The sequence below is a fragment of the Populus alba genome, chromosome 3, assembly GCF_005239225.2.
Source record: "Populus alba chromosome 3, ASM523922v2, whole genome shotgun sequence".
NCBI classification, from domain to species: domain Eukaryota; kingdom Viridiplantae; phylum Streptophyta; class Magnoliopsida; order Malpighiales; family Salicaceae; genus Populus; species Populus alba.
Window position 1 is genome coordinate 12,512,737 of NC_133286.1, and position 15,002 is coordinate 12,527,738.

Genomic DNA, 15,002 nt, shown 5'->3' on the forward strand with positions numbered 1-15,002 from the left:
ACAAAACACGAAAAAGAAATCATTCGAAACCTTTAACAAAGCTTGAGCACTTTAAGGAAATGATGGACCTCCTTTACTCACAGATTACAAATTATTGAATATTTGAAATTGCAATGCTATGCTAAAAGTGGGGCAAAAATCACTACCGAATGGATGGATGTTATAGTTATTTTTTAAAGTATTTTTTATTTAAAATAATATTTTTTTATTCTTAAAAAAATATTTTTAATATCAACGCATCATAATAATTTAAAAACATTAAAAAATATTAATTTGAAATAAAAAAATCAAATCTATTTAAAAATACTTTTAAAACATAAAAACAAATAAAAAACCAGCGTTGCGGCTGTATGTTTCTGCATTTCAAAAGCGCTTTTGAAAAAATTTATTTTTTTATTATTAACTTTAAATTAATATATTTTTAGTGTTTTTAAATAATTTTAATATGCTAATATCAAAAAAGATTTTAAAAAAAATATTATTACCATGTATTTAATACAAAAAATTATTTAAAAAAACAACTAGAATAACACTACCAAGTAAAAAAAAACTTCAACAACCAACCTTGAATTCCCTTTAGTTGAGAGCAAGTCTATATGATTCTTGTTCCCGGAGACAAAGGGGATCAGAATTTTGATGCTACCTTATGGCTCAGTGCTAGTAGGAACATGTCGTGGATGGTTTTTCCTGCTAACTAGGAATATGTTAGGTCCAAATCCGTGGATTATTTCATTGTGGGATTGTATCAGCCAGAAATTCCTGAATGACCCCCCTCCCTTAGTTCAACTAGGAGAAGAGAGCAACACTATACTTTGGATCTTTTTTCTTTTTATAAATTTAAATGTATAAAAGTCTTTTAAAAATTTATTATATTATTATTGATATTAATATTGTGCAAGAAATAGTGTGTAAAAATCCTCAAAGAATTTATTACATTTTCATCAATATTAAATACATATATCAGTGATATTCTTTTTTTTTAATATATATAAAATATTGTCATCAACATATATACTTTTTTTCTTTTTAATATTATCAGGCCAACTTTATATTTTAGTTTATTTTTTATAAAAAAACTCATGAGCTATAAATAAATTATGAATCCTTCTATTTCATATTTATTTCTAGAAATATCTCTCTCTAATATTATTATATTTTCTCTAAAAAAAATCACTGAATTAATTATCAGAGAATCTCTAAATTTATCAAAAAAAAAAACTTTCAGGTATCTGCAGCAGTCTTAACTAAAAAAATAAAATAGATTATAAGAAACAAGAAATTAACCTCCAATCTACTTAAATTCCTGAACATCATCGTATTATCACCTTTTAAGTACACTAATAAAAGGGGCTGCTACAATGAATTTTAGCATTTACACACTTCCAAAGCCATTGGTTTCTGTTATTTTATTCAAATTCAATGATCCTGATATTGTAATGGAGATTTCTAGACTTCCCCCAATTAAAAACACAATAATCGATGGTGTCGAGATAATAATTGGTAAACGAACGGAGGAAGAAATTGCCTGACTGGCAAGGATTGAAGAAGCACCTTTCTCATTTGGCCGGTGACCGGTGTGGCTAGCGAGTTTAGATTTAGAATTTAATTGGCATAGTAGTTGAAGTGGAGCCTATAATTCTCCCTCCCTTTTGTTTTTTCCCCTAAAAAATAATAATTATTTCCTTTTCCTAAGTATAATCACAATACCCCACTCTAACGATTGACTATATATATATATATATATATATATATATATATACATATATAGTGGCTTTGACCAAAAAAAAAAAAATCTTCAACAGCAGGGAAAAAAAAAAATGGTAAACAATAAAAAGCTAAATTTTAGGTGGGATAGTTATCACCATTTGACAACTTTTAATGTTAGAATTTGTTTTTTAAATAGGCTTTAAACTTTAGGCACGCGTACACTCGCTTGACTCAAAACTAACTGAATGATGTATAAAAAGAGGGTTGAAGATGAGATGTTCTACGCACTAAGCAATATATATTTTATCTTCTTCCTTTTCTCTATTTTTACAGCTTTTCTGCTATGTTTTTCTTCAATCATGCTAGAGATTAGGTTAGGAAAACAGAATCCATATCTATAATAATTTTCAATTTTCAATCATGCCCAGGATTGACCCTATAAAAAACAAAACTTAAAAATTTACAAAATAAAATTCTCAACCACAAAATAATAAGAGATAAAACTAAGGGGGAAAGGGCAATAAAAAAAGATTCACAACAAAACAAATGGTAATAAAAAAAAGGGGGACCAAATTTGATACAAAAATAAATCAAAAGTTGGGGGATGAAATTAAAAATAAAATTCAACTACGAAAATGATAAAAAAAATAATAATAAATAAATAGCAATTAAAAGAATTAGAACCAAATTCAATATAAAAATTAAATGAAATCAAATGATGAGGGATGAAATTGAAAAAAAAAAATCTACAAAAGATAAGAAAAGTAGTAATAAAAAATAAAAACTAGATTGTATACAAAAAACAAATGGAAGGAAACTTTTGCATTTTACCATTAAGAAGAAAGAAAATGCAGATAGAGAGAGAGAAAAAAGTCAACTGACACCACATTGTTAGTCTGCCGTTGAAACAATCCCCTCCGCTAGTAAGATCTTGATGTGTCACTCATGATGCTACAAGCATAAGACGGTGTTTGACTGTTATAGGAGCTCAAATATGTTGTCTGAAAGGTGATGGCTTCTCCTACTCGCTAGCATGTTTTAGTCACATTCTCTTTTAAAATATATTTTATATATATATATATTAAAATATCTCAGTGCTCTTGAGTCTATTTTTTAATTACAAAAAAGCTATATTGAAATATGAAAACATCCCAATAAGCAAATTCAAGGAATTAAGATTTTTAAATAATTATACTATGCAAAAAAAAAAAGATAAAAAGTACAAAAACTTCTATTCAATTGTTTTATTTTATTTTATTTTAAGAGTAAATTAGTAATTCAAATGTAAAATAAAATTGTGAAGAAACATATTTGCTCCATTTAACTTGGTAATACGGATTGAGCAAGGTGAAAAGACTATTTTGCTCTGTAACTTGTTTTTTCTTGGCTTGTATTATGAAGAGCAAAATTATGATTACATTATAGCCATTCATAGTATAATAATCTTGCTGCACCGACCACTATTAATTAGTTTTTTTATTATTATGATAAACCCATATCCCACAATGTTAATCAAACTACATTAATAGTTTTTAATTTTTATGTCTATTTAGTTTTTTTTTTTTTGGTTTTTTTTTTTTAGAATGAAGGATGCTAACCATATATTAATTGAAAATGCATTACTCCTGTAAATACGCAATTACTAACGTAAGATGCATCATCATTAAATCAAGCTGGCATGTATAATTTCAGTATATAAATTAAGAATACGACAATAAAGAAAGAGACAAAAAATTAGCAAAGAAAAAAGTTAAAAAAATAACCTGAGTTTACACGGGTTAGCATGCTAAATTTGCAATCTAGTCATGATGTTAAAATAACCATATTAAAAAATAAATTGAATAAATCAATGACATTATTAAACAGCTCGATATCAAAGGGCGAAACTAAAAAAAAAAACAATGAGAAAAAAAGATCTAAATCAACTTGCTGACCTCACGATCATGGTCATAGAATTGAGATAAGCCCTTGAAAAAAAAAATGAAAATCAATTATCAATAAATCAATCATTCAAGAATGATGTGGGAAAGAAAAACAAGTTTAATAGAGAATATAAAAAAAAAAGATTGAAGTCAACTTATGATAATAATTGAAAATGTTCAAAGTCAACTTATGTTTAAGAAAATCAAATTTAACATTCAAAACTCATGATCCTGGCCGTGAGCTTAAGATTAACCTTATAGAAAATAAAACTTAAAAAATAACAAAGTAAAACTCTCAATCACAAAATAATTAGGGATAGAATTAGGGGGGGAAAAAAAGGGCAATAAAAAAAGGATTCACAACAAAACAAATAGTAATAAAAAGAAAAGGGACCAAATTTAATTCAAAAATATATCAAAATCAAATGGTTAGGGAATGAAATTGAAAATAAAATTCAATTAGAAAAAGATATAAAAAGAAGAAGAAGAAGAAGAAGAAAGAAATAGCAATTAAGAAAATTAAGACCAAATATTATGCAAAAATTAAATGAAATTAAATGATAAAAAGATGAAATTGAAAAAAAAAAACTACAAAAGATATATATAAAAAAGATACAAATAAAAAAAATAAAAACCAAATTATATACAAAAACCAAATGAAAAGAAACTTTTGTAATTTACTAAGGAGGAGAGAAGGAGGGGGAGTCAATCAACACTCCACTATCAGTTCACCGCTAAAACACTTCCCTCCACCAACAAGATCTTGATATGCCACTCCTGGTGTTTTTGAAGTCCTAACATGCTACTCGAAAAGATGGGGCTGCAAGCATATGTATCCACACACACACACACACACACACACACACACATATATGTTAAAAGACCTAAGTGCTCTTGAGTTTATTTTTTAATTACAAAAAAAGCTATATTGAAATATGAAAACACTCGTAGAAGCAAGTTCAAAGAAATAAGATTTCAAGTGTAGTTAGATAATTATACCATCAAAAAAAGATGAAAAGTGCAAAAGTCCCCATATAATTGTATTTTTTTTAATTTTATTTTAAGAGTAATTAATAATTCAAATATGCAATAAATTTATGAAGAGATAGATTTACTCCATTTAACATTTAACTTGGTAATACCAATGGAGTCATGTGAAAAAACCATTTTATTTCATAACTTTTCTTTTCTTAGTTTGTATTATGAAGAGTAAAATCATCGTTATATTATAGCAACAATAAATCTTGCTTCATTTATCACTATTAATTTTTTTTATTAGTATTATGATAACGTGGATAAACCCATATCCCACAATGTTAATCAAACTACATTAATAGTTTTTAATTTATATGTCTATCTTTTTTTTTGGGGAGAATAAAGCAATGATGCTAACCATATATATGCATTACTCCTGTAAATACGCAATTACTAACGTAAGATGCATCCTCATTAAATTCAGCTGGCATTTACCGAAGACAACTTGTGCCCCCTAAACATCCATGCTGGAAGCGGAAACGGTCAAGAAGACAAGACATGTCATGTAAAAACGAGAAATTAGCTCCCTTTCCCTTAATGGTCATTCGATCACATCTTTCCAACTTGCGTGTTGTAGGGTGGCGAAGCAAGGAGATAAATTAAATGCGACAGTATTTTTTTTATTAGAAAATATACTAAAATAATATTTATTTTATTTTTAATATTAATAAATTAATAATTTAAAAATACAAAAACAAATTAAAAAATAACTTTAAAAAATAACAAAACGGTAATTCAACCGCTGAGCCAAACATTTCATGGTTAACAAAATGCTATTTTTCTCTATCTTTTTATATAACAAATCAAAACAATTAAAAAATATAAAAAAATAATTTAATAAAAAAGCTTGTAAAAAAATAACGAAACGTGATTCAACCGCTACGCCAAACCTTCCACGGTTAACAAGATGCGATTTTTCTCTACCTTTCTAATAGAATCTTCAACGTCAATGTTCTTGTATTATCGGTTGCTTAATCTGAGATTTAAATTCTTTTCAACTCCCAGTCTGCCATGGAAATCACCTCTATATCTTTCACACGGTCAACAACCCAGTAAATAATATGATTGACAAACTAATTGCTACTCACATTTTGACAAGGAAAAGTAAGCAAGCACCATTGAATACCCTAAGAAATTAATGTCTAAGAACTAAGGAAATCATAGGGGGCCAAGAAAAAATTTCAGGTTGCCGAGCCCCCCCATGGAAGGTCCCGAGCCCACCCATGTCTCCTCATTGGTCCTACGTTTCTCCAACTTCAATTCTTTTGGCATTTTTGGTGGAGGTTAATTGTGTATTTGACGGTGTGGTTGTAACTGTTTTTTAAATAATTTTTTATGTTAAATATATATTAATTATATATTTTTTAAAAATTATTTTTAATACTAGCACATTAAAATAATTATTTTCAAAGAAAAGGAAGAGGACGAGGGTGAGATTTTTAAATTTTAATCCTCCATCAAGGATTTGAAAATCATGCATGTGTGTTATTCGGGGTACTGAATTATTACTATATTATATTATAAACAATATCATGGAACACTCTTTGCGTATTTTAAGATGCAAATAATTAAATAATATTTGCCTCATGATGCACAAGCACAAGCATGTCAACTCACGTCCACACGCAAGGCCAAAACGACTGCGTACCGGGTGACGCCAATTATTGAAGTTGGCGGCACATAGCCATTTTCTCTTTTATATAAATTCTTGCTTCTTCTATCTTAAAGTCGATTAATTAATTAATTAACTTTAGCTGGTCAAATGCCAAACATTAATTAAAGTGAAACCCGTTTTCAAGGGAGAAATTGTAAAGACCATTGGATTTTCTATTTCTATTTTTTTTATTTGTTTTTTCCACTTGAGCTTTACAATTTTTATTTTTATTAAGTGTTTTATTTGAAATATTTGAGTGCTCATATTTTAAAGAGTTTATTAATTAAGTGTTTCTAATTTTAAAAGCTAAAAAATATTCATTTCATTTTCTCACTGTAAATTGAATTCATCCCTTGAAGCGTGCAATTAGCTTGAAAAACAAACCGTTTAGATAAGTTGGTCATACACTTGTAAGAGATGACGTGTTCGTAAAATATTCGAAAGCATCTTATTAACACGCCTACATTTAAATCAATGATAGTATCTTTCTGAAAAATGAAGTTGATCGTATTTATTTTTTTTAAATGAAGCTGAATTATATTAATAAGTCATATAATAAAAAAATAAAAAATAAAAAAGAGAGAGAGAAAGATCCAATCACACTTGCGATCAAACAAAAGACAATATTTTTTTAATCTGTCATATCTTAAAAAATAAAATAAAAATTAAAACTTAAAGTGCACAATACCACAAGAATTCTTCAGTCTCTCTCTTTTTTTTATAAAAAAAAAATGTAAACAAAGAGTGTTTTCAGATCAAATTTTCCGGATATTTAAGATTGAATTTTATGGAAAGATGATCCTAATTTTTTTTGTGTTTTAAAAATATTTAAAAAAAATTTATTTTTTTTATTTTTTTACTTCAAATTAATATTTTTTTAATGTTTTTAAAATTATTTTCATATACTGATATCAAAAATAATTTTAAAAAAATAAAAAAATATATATTTTTGAATGTATTTTTTAGTAAAATTTACTTTAAAAAATAATAAATAATCACACTTTCCAAACAAAAAAAATACAATCAACCTGTAAAAGAAAACTATAAAAAAATATATATAAGCCGTTGAATTATGATTCTAAGATGATATTTTATAATACAATCGACCCATGCATATAATTTTTTTTTTAATGTTTAGGACTGTCAGATTGATGATGATGGACGCCATGTATCTTAGTTGCAAAGCATTGGTTTTTAGATATTTTCTTTTTTCCAAAGTAAGTAGTCATCAATTACGGTATCTCATCGAAGATAAAAGGACTAACATGAAGTTTGGAATTTGGAATTGTCTTTTAAATTATGTTTTTAAAAATATTAATTTTTTATTTTTATTTTGTAATTGTTTTAATATATTGATATTAAAAATATTTCTTTTAAAAAATAAAAAAACATATATTTTAATATATATTTAAATAAAAAAACCACAAAAAAAAAAAAAAAAACTTAAAAAAAACCCGTCAGGGTACGAACGCGTAAAGGAATACAGAGACCCATTATAAAGATAACATTAACCTGGAAGGAAAAGGTCTTCTTATTAGTCTTCGCTGATTTGATCATGTGGACTGTCCTCACTTCATTTCTTCTGGTCTTACACGCCACTCTCTCTATCTCTCTCTCAATTCCCATTTATTTCCATGCGTGTTTATTCTACTTTTCTTTCTCGTCTTGTTACTTTCCCACCTGCATTGCTTGTTCATCGCCTGTTTCATGCCTCGGTTTTGAATCGTAATTATTTTTCTACCGTCTCCGCTATCTGCCCCTTTATACCTGTCATTCTATTATTGGTTGGTTTTCTGCTGCCATCACTTCTCTACAATATAATTCCTCCGATCAAAGCTCAATTCTTTCTCTGTTGTGTTTACACTTTGATTCAATCCTCAACTGGGTTTCTTAGTTTGCTTCTCTATCTATATAGTTTGCTAAGCTTGCTTTTTCCCTTCATTTCCTGCAGTTTTCATTTCTTCATCCTGCGTTTCTTTTTTGAGCCCTTTTAAGGCCCTCCTTCGCTCTTGCAATTGCAACAATCTGAGACAATACGTGCTTGTGGCAAGTTTTAATATCGAAAGCTTGAGGGAAAAACCATGAAGTGTTTCTATATTTTTAAGGATAAATCTAAGAACACGAAAGGGAAAGCAAATTCAGCCCCAGAATTGGGAGGCCAACGCAAATCAGATATTTCATCTTCGAGTCGTACAGCGAAGTCCTTACCATGTCCAAGAAGCATACCTGAATTGTACAACGTGAGCGAGCACAATTTGCAAGTTTTCAGTTTTCAAGAGCTTAGAGAGGCTACAAATGGTTTTAACAGATTGCTTAAGATTGGAGAAGGTGGTTTTGGGAGTGTGTACAAGGGAACAATCAGACCTGCTAATGGTCAAGGGGATCCTATAGTTGTTGCCATAAAAAAGCTCAACAACCACGGCTTGCAGGTACAATCTCATTGTTTCTTTGTAATTGCTGTGCTTAATTTATTTAATTTTCCAATTGCCTCTTGCATTCAGTAATGTACTTTGGTGAACTAACTGTTTGTATGGACATCTTGTTATAAATTGAAAAAATGTCATGTTTTGCTTTTCTCCTCAGTTAAATCAAGGTGTTAAAAAAAATTTGACAAAGAAAGCGTCTTTTGGTGATTGACTGATTTACAAGCATATCCATTCCTGAAATGATCACAAAATACTAATGTACTCATTTTGAGGCTCACAATCACTTTACATGTAATAATTTTCATTCGGTTGGGGGAGTTAATGTTGAAATCAAAATCTGACATGATCATGTGAAGAAATGTGGCTTACAAGTCACATAATCTCGACTTTGGGATACAGATTATGTCATTTTGCTGCCAAAAATGTCTTTGGCCAAAGTAGCAAGACAATTCCATTTGGATATGCAGGGATCTTGAGTTTCTTTCTTAATAATGATAGGATAATAATGTTGACAGTGATAAGTTAGACTTTTGCAAGTCATTTGGCGATTGCCAGGGGGAGAGTATTGTGAATGAGCAGAGAGTTGGCTTTATCACAAAATTTAGCAAGAGAAAAAAGAAGCTAACGGACAATAATATGCAATAGGCCAATAACTCTTGCATCTGTTAAACTTTAACTTTATGCTTAGAATCCATTATAATAAGGAAAATGGAGTATCTTTCTTGGAACAAAGCTCAAATTAACTGGATCCAAAAGTTAGTATTCGGTCCTTGGAATCTTCTCTGTAGTTCAAATTACACAAATTCATCAAAACTTAATTTTTTTTCGGTAGTATTGATGCCTGTTGGCCTTCATTAACTGTTGTATGTTTTCTTTTATTTGTTGTTTATGTGTCTCTTCATTTCATCAACTAAAACCTGTTTCTTTTGGTGATGTCCTTCTCTGATATAGGGTCATAAACAATGGCTTGCAGAAGTTCAATTTCTTCGAGTTGTTAGTCACCCAAACCTAGTGAAACTTATAGGTTACTGCTCCGTAGATGGTGAAAGAGGGATCCAACGGCTACTGGTTTATGAATATATGCCTAACAGAAGCTTAGAAGATCATCTTTTCAACAGAGGTCTGCCCAATCTGCCATGGAGGAAAAGATTAGAGATAATCCTTGGTGCTGCTGAAGGATTGGCTTACTTGCATGGAGGAATGGAAGTCCAGGTACTTTTTACTATGACCTAGATGAACTGAATTAATGGCCCTGTTACGTAGACTGCACCAAGTCGAAATCTGTCTTGATCTAGGAATCCGGAGCGTCTTGCACTTTCATGCTTTCAAGTTGTGGCTATGATGCTATTCTTAAGATGAGTGTGTGGACTCGTAAGGTATTGGCTGATTCTTGTAAAAAAAGAAATGTATTTGTGTGTAGGTCTTGAAGTCAGAACCTTCTAATATTAATGTAGATTAATTGGCCCATTCTGGACCATCATACTGGTAGAGTCATACAGAATTTGAGCAACTGGTTTAGACAGATAGTTGCTTCCTGTGAGAACATTTTATCCTGTCTCGCTATGATTTGACAAGTCTCCAGCCCAGGAAGATGATATGACCTGGCCACAGTTCTCATTCTTTTCTGGTAGGGAATTTTACTGACTCATTAAACATACCTCATAGTTTCTGGAAAAGGCATTTGCTGAATCTACTGTTCAGATATAGTGGTGGGTGGATGAGAAATTTCATCATTACCTAGTTTTACACTAAAGGATATTATTGTGACATCTCGCCATGGATGAAACCTTGGCAGAACTCATTTTCTGCATCCAAGTTCTTATAATTTCTTTTCCTAAGGGTATCGGTTTTATGTGATGTGGAGAAGCTGTGAATTGGACAAACGGCATTGAGTATCTTATTTTGTTTATGAATGATCGTAGCGTTCTTGGCCTCACATTGAAAGTTTTGGTACATTTTAAGACAGCCTCTTATTCAATTATTGAATTTTAATCCTTTTCTGTCTCAATTGCACAGGTAATTTATAGAGATTTCAAATCCTCGAATGTTCTTTTGGATGAGGACTTCAAGCCGAAGCTCTCAGATTTTGGGCTTGCTAGAGAAGGGCCGACTGGTGATCGGACTCATGTATCCACTGCGGTGAGTAGCTTTATGACGTGTTTTAAACAAAACCATCTTCTAATATGCGTTCTTCATTAGTTTGCTGAACCAAAAAATGTAGCTGGTTAATCTAATCACCTTTAACTTCCATACTAGAAGTGATGCAGCTCAGATTGTAGAAAATGTGTGTTTTAGAAACTGAAAAATCTCAGTATGTCATTGGTTATATATGAATTATGCTGCAACTAGGTGGAACCAAATTAACCTCTTATCTTTCCCTTTCTTTTCTTTCTTCTTTACCGATATCTATCAAATCATTAACACGAATTTTTCCTGAAAAGTTACATTTTTAGATCTGGATAAGCATGGTTATGCAGGATGCCTTTCCCTGATCAATAATTAATACAAAGCTGCTTGATTGTATTTCAATATTGATTTTTTGGCATTGCATGTTTTTTTGTTGATGTGTTTGCCGGTGTCAGGTGCTTGGTACATATGGGTATGCTGCTCCTGAATATGTTGAAACAGGCCACCTCACCAGTCAAAGTGATATATGGAGCTTCGGTGTGGTTCTCTACGAAATCCTTACTGGCAGGCGAACTGTGGAAAGAAACCGCCCTGCAGCGGAGCAGAAGCTTCTATATTGGGTGAAACAGTTCCCAGTTGACAGTAGTAGATTCAGCATGATTATTGATCCACGACTGAGAAATGAGTACTCTATCAAAGCAGCAAGGCAACTTGCTAAGTTGGCAGATAGCTGCCTAAACAAGAACGCAAAAGAGCGGCCGACAATGACTAAAGTGGTGGCGAGCCTGAAGCAAATAATACAAGATTTGGAAGGGGGAAGCACCTCCACAAATAAGAATATTGCCGAATCATCTCAATCTAGCTTGTTTAGGCGAAGACAGAACAAGGTTTGTCCATGTATAATCTTTAACAGTTTGGCTAGAGCCAAGACATTACCATACTTTTCTGATTGAACTACCTTTTGTAATTTTGACAGGTGTAAATGTTTGGATACCAAGCACAACGGATGGAACTATGAACAGTGCACCTGAAATTCGTTCCAGTGAGAAATAAATCCTAGAGTTGCATAAATTTTGTAAATGAGTTGATCCGATTCAGTGTCGGATAAGCCAAGGGTTCGAGGTAGCTAATACCATTCTTTTCCATTGTAAAGATTGTAAATGGAGTGAGGCAGGCAATAACAAAGAGTGAATGGGCAGAATGGTCGTGGATCTTGATGCCAAACTTCTGTCTGATATGATTACAATGATTAATGTAATGTGGTTTCCATTATTTCTCAACTCGTGATCAACCTCTTGTACTTATTTCTGCCTTTTGGATCAATCTTCGAGATTTTATATATATTGTTAAATTAATGTTGGTGTTTGAATTAATTTATATATATCTCGATTAAATTTATTGATCCTAAAATTAAAAGTTTATTAGAATGTGAGAACGAGAGAGTTTGCCATGACTTGCAGACTGATATTTTGCTGTTTTTAATTTTGAATGTTGCTTGAGGCTTTTGAAGGGAGTTGATTACGTTGAGTCTCATTCTCAGATAATTCCTAGAGCGCATTTCTCACATTAACTCGGTATATTTAAAAGATTTTAATAAATTTTAATGAGTACTATATTTAAGGCTTTAACCCAAATTACAAAAAAAAAAAAAAAAAAAAAAAACTTATACATGAGGCAAATAATTCGATCATCATTCGGACTTGCAAATTAAACCATAATATAATAATTTTAAACCCCGACCGTATGAAATCATAAAATTGATACAAATACTATGTTTTTGTTATAAAATAAAATATACTAAATGATTTCTTTCCACTATCATGGAGATATTTGTGGTGTAGTGTGAAATAATATTTTTAATCCAGAGCATGAAATAGCTGCTCTATCTCTCCACGTGTTCCATATTCATCCTAAGAAATAAAAACATATATTCAAAGTATTTTATTTATTTTTCATTTTGGTGGAGCAGGCGGAGGAAACCACACGGTCCACGTACGAATAAACCAAGATAATATATTTTTTTTTGTACGAGGTATTATAAAATATTGTGAAGAATCAGGGCTCATGTTTCAAGTTTCAATCACCAACTTGCCAGTAATTTGACATTACCATCACAAGCTGGCTGGCTGGCTGGCTGGCTGGCTGGTCGGCTGCCCGCACCATACATGAAAAAACGTTACTTCATAACGGGCTTGAATTCGACCCTCTTCAATCATGTTTGGAATAATAAATTGTCAGAAGGACAGAGAACTTTTTCGCGTTGGAGTGTTGGTTTGTTTTAGAGGTTGAGTTTGGGTGTGGAATCCATTAAAAAGATATATAAAAAAAGAAAAAATAGTTTTTGTGAAGTTTTGTGTATAATTGGGTTGTACCCAAACAACCTCAACCACAAAAAGCTAAAACAAACACACCCAAATTCATTTCTTTAAAATTTACAAATTAATATTATATATATATATATATATATATGTCAGTGAAATATTTTATACTATAAAATAATTATAATATATATATACAACTAAAAGTAAAGGCAAATTTAATCATTAACTTTTTTATAATCCATCCAAAAAAAAAGTAAGTCTTTTCTAATTCTTTAAGCATAATAAATAATCTAATTATTCTCAAAATATAAAATTTAAAACTAGCATACATGATTATTTATATCTTTTCATTTTTTAAATACAATTAAATGACATTCATTTAGGGGCCTTTTGATATTTTCATTTTGATCTTTCTCTTATTACAAGGTTCATCGATAACAATTTATTTTTTTATACTAATTTTTTTAAAACAATATAAAAAAAAGGTTGAAAGAAGGTTGGTGCATTGAAGGTTTCTGCGCTTTTCTAGCAATGCGCGGCACATTTTGATGACAAAAAAAAAAATTATATTTTTACCGTATCATTGAAAATATCACCACATCCTTTTCTTGTTGGTGCAACGCGTGTTAATAATAGCAGTATTATTTAACATTGATGAACTCTTTTTTTTTTTTTCCTTTTTTTCTTTCTTATCTCCTAAAAATTATAGGTTTGTCTTCTTTGTTGTTGATATTTCAACTTTAATGCTTATTATTTTTTATTTTTTTTTTGATTTTTTTGTAAAAATTTTAATTGTTTTAAATTTCATCTTCCAATCCTAATTTGTCATATATTATTACTTTCAATTTTATCCTAATTCTTTTAATTTTTATTTTTTTTCTTTTGTTTTTTTGTAAAGGTTTTATTGGTTTTTTAATTTCATCCTTCATATATATATATTATTTTTTTAATCTTAATATCAACTTTATACATTATGTTTTTTATTTTTTTCATTTTACCCCCCTCTCATGTATAAAGTTGATATTAAGATTAAAAAAATAATACTTGAGATTTTTAAATCGGAAGTTACTTAAGAGAGTTTTGTAAGTTGCAATGGAAGGAAAACTAGTAAATCTCCCATGCATGGTTCAGGTGTAAAGCATTAAAATACAGGCTCTAGTTATTGGAGCCCAGCCTTAGCCCACATTACTTCAGTTTTTATTTTATTAGTCTGTTTATTTATTTGCTGCTGAGAAAAAGGAGGGGGGGGGGTTCCAGGGTGTACTGTACTGAGAGAAAAGCTTTGTAAAACCCGAAACTAACTCATAGACTAGAAATAGAACCGAAAACAAAATAGAATTGGAAAAAGGAAAATGGGAAAATCGTTCACACTAGTTCAAACAGTAACCACAGCCGGAGTTTTCTCTGCCGTTTCCTTCTGGTATTCCTCAACTTTCTTCTCGTCAGTCAATCAGGTTTTATTTTTTTTAATTTGATTTTATTTTTGGGGGTTGCAGGTATGGTTTCATGTTTGGAAGAGAATCAGCTCGGAAAGAGCTTGGAGACTTAATTGAAGATCTTCGCCGTGGAAACCCGAACTCAATTGAAGAGAATTGTCTCGGAAAGAGCTTGGAGACTTAAGAGAACCTTGGGATTTTGACTTTTAACTCCTCTTCTTCTGTGTTATAGTGAGTTAATTGTTTCCTGCCATAATTATTTTTTTGTTCTTTTTATTTTTGAAGGAAAATCTGTACATTGTGTAATATTGCTGCTGATCTTAACCAGCATTGGCCTAATATTATTAATTAACGCGTAGCTTTTTTTTATTTAA

At 30.4% G+C, this 15,002-nt stretch overlaps 2 protein-coding genes across 4 annotated transcripts; both read left to right on the plus strand.

Annotated features, from left to right (window-relative positions):
• The first annotated feature begins 7,853 nt into the window (after positions 1–7,853).
• On the plus strand, positions 7,854–12,151 carry LOC118062872 (probable serine/threonine-protein kinase PBL19). Of its 3 annotated transcripts, none has more exons than XM_035076737.2 (6): positions 7,854–8,102; positions 8,270–8,747; positions 9,696–9,956; positions 10,761–10,883; positions 11,327–11,758; positions 11,848–12,151. In XM_035076737.2, exons 2-6 carry the CDS (start codon positions 8,400–8,402, stop codon positions 11,851–11,853), a joined length of 1,170 nt encoding a protein of 389 aa, XP_034932628.1. In that variant the 5' UTR covers positions 7,854–8,102; positions 8,270–8,399; the 3' UTR covers positions 11,854–12,151. The 3 variants fall into 3 exon arrangements, with proteins under 3 accessions (XP_034932628.1, XP_073263953.1, XP_073263954.1); XM_073407852.1 differs by having other exon boundaries at positions 7,854–8,043; XM_073407853.1 differs by having other exon boundaries at positions 7,886–7,903.
• Positions 12,152–14,431: 2,280 nt separating this feature from the next.
• LOC118062868 (uncharacterized) lies at positions 14,432–15,002 on the plus strand. Its single transcript, XM_035076731.2, has 2 exons — positions 14,432–14,612; positions 14,689–15,002. The coding sequence occupies exons 1-2, from the start codon at positions 14,545–14,547 to the stop codon at positions 14,810–14,812; spliced, it is 192 nt and encodes a 63-aa protein (XP_034932622.1). The 5' UTR covers positions 14,432–14,544; the 3' UTR covers positions 14,813–15,002.

What these genes read in the sequence shown, in the direction of transcription:
- LOC118062868 (XM_035076731.2), top strand. Translation starts at nt 14,545, where the DNA reads ATGGGAAAATCGTTCACACTAGTTCAAACAGTAACCACAGCCGGAGTT. An exon ending in TTCTCTGCCGTTTCCTTCTG is followed by an intron (nt 14,613 to 14,688) that starts GTATTCCTCAAC and finishes TGGGGGTTGCAG; the next exon opens with GTATGGTTTCATGTTTGGAA.
- LOC118062872 (XM_035076737.2), top strand. Translation starts at nt 8,400, where the DNA reads ATGAAGTGTTTCTATATTTTTAAGGATAAATCTAAGAACACGAAAGGG. An exon ending in TCAACAACCACGGCTTGCAG is followed by an intron (nt 8,748 to 9,695) that starts GTACAATCTCAT and finishes TCTCTGATATAG; the next exon opens with GGTCATAAACAATGGCTTGC. An exon ending in GGACTCATGTATCCACTGCG is followed by an intron (nt 10,884 to 11,326) that starts GTGAGTAGCTTT and finishes TGCCGGTGTCAG; the next exon opens with GTGCTTGGTACATATGGGTA.